At 34.1% G+C, this 10,973-nt stretch overlaps 1 protein-coding gene across 1 annotated transcript; it reads left to right on the top strand.

Moving 5' to 3' along the window:
- Positions 1–645: 645 nt before the first annotated feature.
- LOC107890889 (ribonucleoside-diphosphate reductase large subunit) lies at positions 646–5,780 on the top strand. Its single transcript, XM_016815484.2, has 17 exons — positions 646–1,388; positions 1,465–1,526; positions 1,621–1,708; positions 2,026–2,289; positions 2,393–2,633; positions 2,710–2,786; positions 2,920–3,090; positions 3,167–3,259; positions 3,359–3,508; positions 3,601–3,687; positions 3,842–4,006; positions 4,092–4,211; positions 4,399–4,601; positions 4,685–4,834; positions 4,950–5,097; positions 5,183–5,266; positions 5,359–5,780. Exons 1-17 carry the CDS (start codon positions 1,161–1,163, stop codon positions 5,449–5,451), a joined length of 2,424 nt encoding a protein of 807 aa, XP_016670973.1. The 5' UTR covers positions 646–1,160; the 3' UTR covers positions 5,452–5,780.
- Positions 5,781–10,973: the final 5,193 nt, after the last annotated feature.

Genomic DNA, 10,973 nt, shown 5'->3' on the forward strand with positions numbered 1-10,973 from the left:
TCAAGACTGTAATAAAATATTAAATAATAACATGTTAGGAAAAAAGAAAAAAAATCAAATAAATAAAAAATATAATTTATGCAAAAATGTTTATTGAGAGGTCTTCTACATAAGGAGTCAAGAGGAAGATAAATTATATTTTTTTACTCTATACTCTTAGTCTCGGTATCAAACTACTTTCTTTTTCTCTTTGTAGTGTTGTCACCTTATCAGAAGAAGATAATTCTTTAGTAAGACATACAAATCAAAATACAAGAAAATCACTAACCTAATATAAATGGGTATAGATCAAATAAATTAATTATGAAATTTGGTTTTAAAGTGAACATTAAACCTCTAAAAATATTTAATTATTATTAAAATTATATAATTAAAAATTAAAAAATATTTTATTAATATAAAGTATGAAATACAAATTAGTAAAAGGGGCGAAGACTATACTATGTACATGGTAATTTATTTATAAAATCTAAAAATTTGAAGAGGGGCGAATATAAATGAAACGGAATTAAAATCAAATCACAAACCGAATGAAAATGATGTGGTGTAAAGTGTAAACTCAAATCGGGTCAAAAACCTTTGAAAAAAATGGGGTAAAAAACCCGCCCAATATAAAAAAGCGCGCCCCTCGCTAATCCAAAGTCCATGAAACCAAATTATCATTTGTCATTACTCTCTCTCCATAAAGAGAGAAGCCTAATCAAACCAACTAACCACCAATCCCTTTCCCTTTCAATCTTCCTTCGCACTCTAAGATTTAAAATTTTGAAAAACAATTAAAACGTGGACCCCACTCGCCAGCTATTTCTCCCTTACCCCTTCGCATTTACCCGCCACCCACGCGACAACAACAACACACACTCGCACTCTCAAGGAAAAATTAAGGAGAGGAGAGAACGAAAGAAAAAGGGAAAATAAAGAAAAAAAAAAGGGGCAATTCGACGCTCCGGTCCTAATCCAATTTTGGCGGGAAACTTTCAAAAATTTTCTCATTACGAGGGAAAGTGAATCCCTAATTTAAAAAACCTTAGTAGGTTTCTCTCATTATATATGTTCTTCTTAGGGCTTATACTTTGCGTTGAAGCCGGAAACCTGTTCGACGAAAATCCTTAAGAGTGAGTGCCCATCAAGAACAAAACAAAACCAAATTTCAAGAAAATATGTATGTGGTTAAGAGAGACGGGAGGCAAGAGGCGGTCCATTTTGACAAGATTACCGCGAGGTTGAAGAAGCTCAGCTATGGTCTTAGCATTGACCACTGCGATCCGGTGCTCGTCGCTCAGAAGGTTTGCGCTGGTGTTTACAAAGGGGTTACTACTAGCCAGCTTGATGAATTGGCTGCTGAAACTGCCGCTGCTATGACTGCTAACCACCCCGATTATGCTTCCGTAAGGGTTCTATTTCTTTTTTGATTTAATTTTCAAAACATGGGTAGTTTTTGCTGATTAAAACTTATGATTGCAGTTGGCAGCCAGGATTGTTGTTTCGAATTTGCATAAAAATACTAAGAAATCATTCTCCGAGACGTAAGTGCTTTCAATCTAAAGTTGTTAGTGCTTTTTTTTCTTTGTTGGGAAGGATGCAATTGATGTTTTGAGAATGCGTGGTTTGTAAATGTAGGATCAAGATCATGTACAATCATTTCAATGAGAGATCTGGACTGAAGGCTCCTTTGATTGCTGATGATGTTTATGAGATCATCATGGAGGTATTCTGATAATCTTTTAATTTTCTTCTTTTATACGCTCAAATTTTGGTGGTGGTTGTTGATCATGTTGAATTATTTTATTTTAAAACATGTAATCATTAGAACTGACCTATGGCTTAGTTTCAAATTTTTAATCAACGTCAAAATTGTATCGTGCTTATAGAAGGTAGCAACATATTTGTGAAAGACAGCGTGTTTGAATTTCTTTTTGGTTGTTTGGTTTGTTCTTTGATTTTCTTTTTCTTGCTTTAATTAGCAAATTTTTGTAATGGGTTTTATACGTATTAATGAATTCTGTATAATTGTTTTGGTTTCAGAATGCTGCTTGGTTGGATAGTGAGATCATATATGATCGTGACTTTGACTATGATTACTTTGGCTTCAAAACCTTGGAGAGGTCTTATCTCTTGAAAGTTCAAGGGAAGGTTATAGAAAGGCCTCAGCACATGTTAATGAGGGTTGCTGTTGGAATTCATAAGGATGACATTGATTCTGCTATAAAAACTTATCACATGATGTCTCAAAGATGGTTCACTCATGCTTCTCCCACTCTTTTCAATGCTGGCACTCCAAGGCCTCAAGTATGTATTGCATACAAACAAGACATTAAGTTCCTATACTTAAATGCCATTGTTTACTAACTATTTTGCTTACATGCATAATATTTGGATTATGTTCTGTCAGTTGAGCAGTTGCTTCTTGGTGTGCATGAAAGATGATAGTATTGAAGGAATATATGAAACTTTGAAGGAGTGTGCTGTTATCAGCAAATCAGCTGGAGGAATTGGTGTTTCTGTTCACAATATTCGAGCCACAGGTAGTTATATTCGTGGAACAAATGGTACATCTAATGGAATTGTCCCAATGCTGCGGGTGTTCAATGATACTGCTCGATATGTTGATCAAGGAGGAGGGAAAAGAAAAGGTATGGTCAATTCTGTATGATGTTATGACAATGTTTGTTTTTTTCTTTTACTAAAAAATGATGTGGACTTGTTTAGGTGCTTTTGCTGTGTATTTGGAGCCATGGCATGCTGACATTTTTGAGTTTTTGGATCTGAGGAAGAACCATGGAAAGGTATTTTTATATAGCTTGAATTTATTTGCATGGACTATAATGATTTGTTTTTAAGTTCTAAATATCATTATTTTACTTGGTTATAATGATGTATAGTAATAAATTGCATCCAACAATGCCTTTGTTTCTGTAGGAAGAGCACCGGGCTCGTGATCTATTCTATGCTCTTTGGGTGCCTGATCTTTTTATGCAAAGGGTTCAAAGTAGTGGCCAATGGTCATTGTTCTGTCCTAATGAGGCTCCAGGCCTGGCAGATTGTTGGGGTGAAGAATTTGAAAAGCTGTATATTCATTATGAAAAAGAGGTTAATACTGTTCTACCTATTGTTATTATTTTTCCAACCAAAATTAGGTACCAAAAGTTCTTTTGTTAATATCTAGGGCAAGGCAAAGAAGGTTGTCCAAGCACAGAACCTTTGGTTTGAGATCCTGAAATCACAGATTGAAACTGGGACCCCTTACATGCTATTTAAGGTGATTTGTCCAAACAAGCCTTATATTTTTGTTGTGTATTTATGTTCTAAGATGAGTATCATGATCTCAACCCTTTGTTTTCCCCTCACTTTATTTCAGGATACCTGCAATAGAAAAAGTAACCAGCAAAATCTTGGCACCATTAAATCTTCAAATTTGTGTACTGAGATAATTGAGTACACAAGTCCAATGGAAACAGCTGTGTGCAATCTGGCATCTATTGCACTACCTAGATATGTGAGGGAAAAGGTAAGTGATACATAGTGCTAATGTTGCCCACAGTTGTTCCCCTGGGTCTGCTTATTTATACAGTTAGCCTTATTACATTTTTTTATCTTTAGGGTGTTCCACTGGAGTCTCATACATCTAAGCTTGTTGGGAGTAGAGGATCTCAGAATAGATTTTTTGACTTTGATAAGCTGGCAGAGGTTTGATTCTTTACCTTGCAGTTGTACTCATCCATCTGTTACTAGATGGATTCTAATCTCTCTAGCACATCTTTGTGATGGAATGGTGTATTAGTATTGCTGTTTGGTTTTTATATTGTCATGATTGAGATTTCTTTTTCTTGTGATTTGTCAGGTAACTGAAATTGTAACCAGAAATCTTAACAAAATTATTGATGTTAATTACTACCCTGTTGAAACTGCCAAAAGATCAAATTTGCGTCATAGGCCCATTGGTATTGGAGTTCAGGGTCTTGCAGACACATTCATCTTACTTGGCATGGCCTTTGATTCACCTGAGGTATATTTGGTCACAAATAGATTGATTTGGTATGTTTTTTAACCTGAATTAATTTTTCTGATATTTTACTGGTTTTGGATTTTAGGCTCAACAGCTGAACAGGGACATTTTTGAGACCATATACTATCATGCTCTGAAAGCTTCTTCTAGTTTGGCAGAGAAAGATGGCCCCTATGAGACATATGCTGGCTGTCCTGTTAGTAAGGTTGGTGATTAAATAATGAATTTGGATTTTGGTTATGTAATGGGACATATGGACAGTTGATCTTTCTTTAAAGTGCATTCAAAGAATTTGGATTTTGGTTATACAATTTGATTGCAAATTGCAATATCTTAGATGCTCATTGCTTAAGTCTGTTTTACTCACTGCTGAGTTGTGTGTTCAATTGCAGGGCATTCTTCAGCCTGACATGTGGGGTTTTACTCCTTCAGGTCGGTGGGATTGGACTGCTCTTAGGGACATGATAGCCAAGAATGGAGTGAGAAATTCACTATTGTTAGCACCTATGCCAACTGCTTCAACTAGTCAGATTCTTGGGAATAATGAATGCTTTGAGCCATATACCTCCAATATTTATAGTCGCAGAGTTTTGAGGTTTGTCCTGATTTCCTATTAATCATCCCTTTCATTTATTTATTGTCAATTGCTTAATAACATTTTTTCTGTCATATCTCCAGTGGGGAGTTTGTAGTGGTAAACAAGCATCTTCTTCATGATTTAACTGAGATGGGTCTTTGGTCTCCTGTTATTAAGAACAACATAATACACGAGGATGGTTCTGTTCAGAATATTCCAGAAGTACCTCATGAGCTGAAAGCAATTTACAGGTGTTTTTAATTGCTCTCCTCTCAACTAGGGCCAAGTTCCCTATTCTGTTCTTTTTTGGCTATCATTTAGAATAAACTGTGAAATTAAGATTTATGCTTCTCTTTAATTTACTAGGACTGTTTGGGAAATCAAGCAAAAGACACTGGTTGATATGGCTGTCGATCGTGGATGCTTCATAGACCAGAGCCAAAGCTTAAACATACATATGGACCAACCTAATTTTGGAAAACTAACTTCCTTGCACTTCTATGCCTGGTCTAAGGTATTAAAATTTGGTCTTTATTGCGATTAAACCAATGCAAATGCCAATTGTTGCATCAAGGATTGCTGATCCACTGTTAATATAGGGTCTGAAGACTGGTATGTATTATCTAAGATCTCGAGCTGCAGCTGATGCAATCAAATTCACAGTTGATACTTCCATGCTTAAGGTAATAGATATGAATTGGTGTTGAACTCCATTTCAATATCATTTAAATTGTGAATTCAATTGATACCAAGCATGTTATTTGTGGTAATATAGGAAAAACCAAAGGTAGCAGATGATGATACAAAAATGGCAGAAATGGTTTGTTCCCTGACGAATCGTGAAGAGTGCATGGCTTGTGGGAGCTAAGCAGCAACAGCAGCATTTTTTGAAGCTTTTGGAAGTAAGCAAGTGCTAGAAACGCAAATTGGCGTTAGATAATTAGGGATGTGGCCTAAGTTAATGTAACTGTTTTAACTTGTTTGTATAGTATAGTTATGATTTTGGTTATCTCAAGGTTGCAGGCTTGGAATATATCTTTGGAATATGGAGACTTTTTTAATGTATAAACTAGTAGTCTTCCATGGAAGTTTGAAACTTGAAGCATAAAATCATTAATTAGATTCGACAGTACGTGACTTAAAACACAAAACCCCTGTTTCAAATGGATGGAATAAAGAAAACTCACATTTGTCTCACTACTTCAACCAACTCCTTTAATTTTGGCCTCCCTTAATGGAGGTGTGCATGTCAGGTGCTTGGATTTTTGCTGCTTGGTGCTGTCTTTCCTTCCTCCTTACGGTGGCAGGAGGTCAGGGTTGAGTTTTTCAGAATTCATTACGGGTTTGGTTGACAAAAAAATGGAGAAATTAAAATTGGACCAATTTTGATTCAGAAGTACTCAATTTCGGTTTGAATTTTTTATTTAATTTGTAATTAATTTTAATTTTTATGATTTTAAAATAGTATTTTATATTTAAAATAATGATAATTTAAAATTATTATATACTTGAAAATTTTTTTATAACTATATATAATTTTTTTTAAAATTTACCAAATAATATTTAAAAATAATAAACAAGGTATATTTTATTATAAGATTCATGAATGATTAGTTTCTTTAGGGATATTAACAAGCAAATGTGTGAATAATTAACGGATGAATTAATGTTCAAATATTAGTTAGTTGGTCTTAAATTATGTGTGATTAAACCCTAGGAAGTGGCGATCCTAAGGAGTCATTTAAGATAAATGAGATTGAGAGATAAGTTTACTGAGTAAATAATAATTTACCCTAGTCAAGAAAGTGAGCTCAAGAGATAAAGTGTGTATTGGTCAATTAGTTAATTAGTTAGAGGCTAAGAGAAAATAATTGGTTAATTAATGGTTAACTTGATAAAACTCGCCTTTTGAAGTTAATTAGGAACACTGAAGTGAGTTAATCTTCTGTCTTCTTAATTAGAATTAATTTCGATTGTTATTTGGTTGTCTTAATTTTTGATAATTTATGTTATTGTTAATCACTTTTAATTTGGTTGTTTGTAATATAAGTTTAGATTACTACTATTTAGTCTTGTTAGTGTAGAAAAGTAATTTAAGTTTAATTTAATCTCCATTGGGTACAGTTCTTGGAATACTTCACAGAGTGTTTCGTTGTAACATTCTTTAATATATTACAATTTGACCCATTGCGGACATCGCTGCTTTATTTCTTATCTATTTTGCTATAGTATTTCCAGTCCAGATGATTACATGTCTGGCGATGGTCAAGTTGTTAGCGCCGTTGTAGAGGAGGTTTCGACATTAAACTAAAGTATTATTTTTTGCATTTTAATAGGATAAATAGGAATATTTAGAACTATAGATACGAATTTTAATTTTAGTTATTTTAATTTTATTTTATTTTTCGATTATTAATTTTATTTCAATTTCTCTTAGATTTCAGTGTATGACTTGAAGTGAAACCATCCCAATCGAGCCAAATCTTGAACTAGAGAGAATTCGGAGACGAACGCGTCAACAAATGCAAAACAATCCCGCCCATGGTAGTTAATTTACCTTGGGAAAACCCTCTGTTTGATGAACCACTAGAACCGCAAGCATGGTTCCGAAAAGAGACACTGATGGCTTGACAAGAGCGAAGTTCACGCGAATATGCGCTACCCATGTAACAGCCCGTTTTTGGGTCAGATCAGAACAGTGGTTTCGGGACCATGAATCTGAAGTAGAAATATTTATTTTATTATTTCTTTAGGATCTACAGCATGATAGAATAATTGTGTGAAAATTTCGTTAAGAAATTTTATCGATTGAGTGCCCAATTTGACTAGAATGACTAAATTGCAATAGGTGCAAAATTTGAGTTCTACAAGTTAAAGGTGTCTAATTGCTATGAAATTTTAAATTGGAGGTCCTTAAATGGTAATTAGACCATTATACTTTAGGATGGAGAAAAATGGACATAGCTAAGTAAAATTTGAAAGATATACATTAAGGGTATTTTAGTAATTTGGTAAATAAAGACAAAATTAACAAATAGAAATGTCCATCTTCTTCAATTTAGTCCTCCATAGCCGAAAATTGCAAGAGAAGACATAGCTAGGGTTTGGCCAAGCTTTCAAGCTTGATTGTAAGTCCGTTCTTGTCCCTTTTTTAATGGTTTTTACATTTTTGAGAACATTGTAACTTGATTTAGCTATTTCAAGGACTAATTTGAAGGGAAGTTAAAGTCTAAAATTTTACCCATGTTGAATATGTTTGTATTTTGATGTTTGATGGTAGAAAATGCATGTTCGTTGTTAGTTAAACAACGTTTGTAAAGTGATTTCCAATAAAAAGTCAAATAGGGACTTATTTGTAAAAGTCTATAAAATGTATAGAAAAGTGTGAATGAATGAAAAATGTGGGCTACTATGAGTACAAACTGTAACGGTCCGGTTGTGACCCTAGTTGGAATAGTAGTTTTGGGACCACAAATCTGAGTCCGAAAAATAATTTAATATTTGTGTCAATGATGAATGAATTTGTATCTGTGAAATTTCTGTGATTTAATTTGTCTGTTTCCATACTGAATATTGAAAAAAAAGATCTAATCGCGAAAAGTGTAAAAGCTGTGTGCTAGATGTTAAAAGTACCTGTTTGATTTGACTTATTTAAGTGAGGGTCATTGCATGTCAAATTTACCTTTATGTTAATGGTGGACAAGTATGGACATGTAGTTGGTAAGTTTTAATGTTAGTAGTCAAGGGAAAAAATGGGAAAATGTTTATTAAAGTTGTTATAATAAAATAAAAACATAAAATAATGGCCATTTTATCATTTTCATGGCCGAATGAAGTAAGAAAAAGAGCTAAAATGGGGTTTTGATATTCGACATTGGTAATCCTTGATTAAGGTATGAATTTTCGTCTATTTTTGATAATTTCTACGTTTCTGTGATTGTTGCTTCCTGTTCTTCAAAATCCATGTCTGAATTTCTATTTCTGTTGAAGATTATGAAATGTACCATTGATGATTATATGAGTTTTGTAATGTTTTTATATGGATTATGAAAGATATAGGTGAGATTATCATGCTTTGTTCTTGAACTTTTGATGGAATAGAGCTATTTGGGCTAATTTGTGAAAATGAGATTTTGAAGGACTAAATTGTGAATTAAATATGTTATTTGGGCTTGTGTGGAAGATATGTATATTCGGCCAAGCTATAGTCTTGGTGAATTTTGCATACTTGTGATTTTGTGAAAAATGGACTAAATTGTCAAAGTTTAAAAATGTAAGGGTTAAAATGCAAAGTGCCCTAAATATGTGTTCATGGATTGAATTGAATGAAATGAATGAAATGAATGATTGAATGGTTGAATTTGAATTGTATTAGATCAAGAACAAAGGAAATCGGACTTAGATCGAGGGAAGTCCAAAATAGTTGAATAGTCGACTCGTTTCCGTCTGAAATTCGTACGAGGTAAGTCAAAATACAATTACGTGTTAAATTGATTGAATGTTGTATATACTAGTTATAATCTGTATTGGACGGCTGTGAGAGCCTGATGAATGAATTCCGAGTAAATTCTGATAATATGCTAGTATCTGAAAAGCTCTGTATGTTCTAAAGGAACGTTGACATCGATCTGAGATATCGTGTAAGACTGTGTCTGGGACACAGGCCTCGATTTGAAATTTACGTGTAAGACCATGTCTGGGACATCTGCATCGTATCTGATTTCGTATAAGGCCTTATTTGGGACAGAGGCATCGATACTGAATTACATGTAAGACCACATCTGGGACGTCAGCATTGTACCCGTTATTGAGTATCTGTATCGTTTCTGAACCATCTGATGATAGAGTACGAGATATAGGAATGAATATATGAAATGTATAATCTATACAGGTACGCTTGTATCGTACTAAATTTCTGAATATGAAAAACTCTGTTTCTGTGAAATAATGAATGCAAAGTATATGTGAAATCATGGAAATGAAACATGACATGTATACAAGAAAATGAGCATGGTTAGTCTCATGAAATATTCTTTGAAATGGTTATGAATTCTTGCTGTTGATTTGTACTTTATATGATTTAATAGTTAAACCAATTGTATTTGGCTTACTAAGATCTTTGTAGATTACTCGGTGTGATTTCTATCTGTTTTACAGTTATCGTAGCTACTAAAGGCTCGGGGATAGTCGAGGAATTGTCACCATACTATCGAACTCATTTTGGTACTTTTGAAAGTGTAAATATTTTTAAGTATGACATGTATAGGCTAGAATGTCTATGTATTTAAGCTTTGATATGTATATATGTTATGCCATGAGAGTTGGCTAGCAAATGGTATGTTTGTGCTTAGTTTTGGTAAATGGTTTGTGATGCCAAATTGTGTATGCTTGTAATGGTTATATGGCCTTGTATGTGGTGGTCATTTTGAAATATGCCAAGTTGAGGAAATGGTAAGTTTAAGCATGTTTTGAGCATGGAATTGGCTGAAAATTTTAGTATAAATGTTGTTTAATATTGCTTGTAGGAATGACCCAAAAAGGGGTGGCAAGTTGCTTAAACCAAGCCTGCATTGTGCCATACGGTCAGTGAACACGGGCGTGCCTTGTGGCCGTGTATGCAAAGCAGTAACCTCTTAAGACCACACGGTTAAGACACATGGGTGTGTCATATGGCCGTGGGCTTAAGTCAGTAGCTAGCTAAGTATCACACAGCCATGGCACATGGCCGTGTCTGTTGGCTGTGTGTAAAAGTCAGTATATATACTCTGTTTTGGCATGGCTGGATCACATGGGTGTGTCTGGTGCCCGTGCAAGGCACATGGCCTAGTCACACGGGCGTGTGACCTCAACAGAATTGAAAATTTTTTCTAAGTTCTGAAAATTCTGAATGTGCTCGGTTTAGTCCTGACCTTTTCTAAAAGTATGTCTTAGGTCTTGGAGACCTCCATAAGGGATGAATTGTTGATTTGCTTATGCATAATTATTATGTGATATCTGTGATTCTGTATTGTCTGTAATGTTCTGTCTTTCTGGTAATGCCCCTTACCTATTCTGACGATGGTTATGGGATAGGGGTGTTACACAAACAACATTCAGCTAGGCTTGGGTTGTGAAGAAATTGAAATAAATTCATTTTACGAGCTTAGAGACTAAATTGTAAAATGTTAAAAAGTTAGGGGCAAAAATGTAAAATTTTCCATAATGTGTTTCTAAGCTAAATTAAATAATGTGATGATTAAATAAGTTAAATGTGGCATTATAGATCAAGAAAAATGAAGTTCGGTTCTAGATCGGGGGAAAACCAAAGTAATTGACGAATAGATCTCTTTGGCCATTTTTGTAACCGATGTAAGTTCGTATGTTAAATAAGCTTTACTTTAAATGTATTTT

This window comes from Gossypium hirsutum, chromosome A11 (assembly GCF_007990345.1).
Source record: "Gossypium hirsutum isolate 1008001.06 chromosome A11, Gossypium_hirsutum_v2.1, whole genome shotgun sequence".
Lineage (NCBI taxonomy): Eukaryota > Viridiplantae > Streptophyta > Magnoliopsida > Malvales > Malvaceae > Gossypium > Gossypium hirsutum.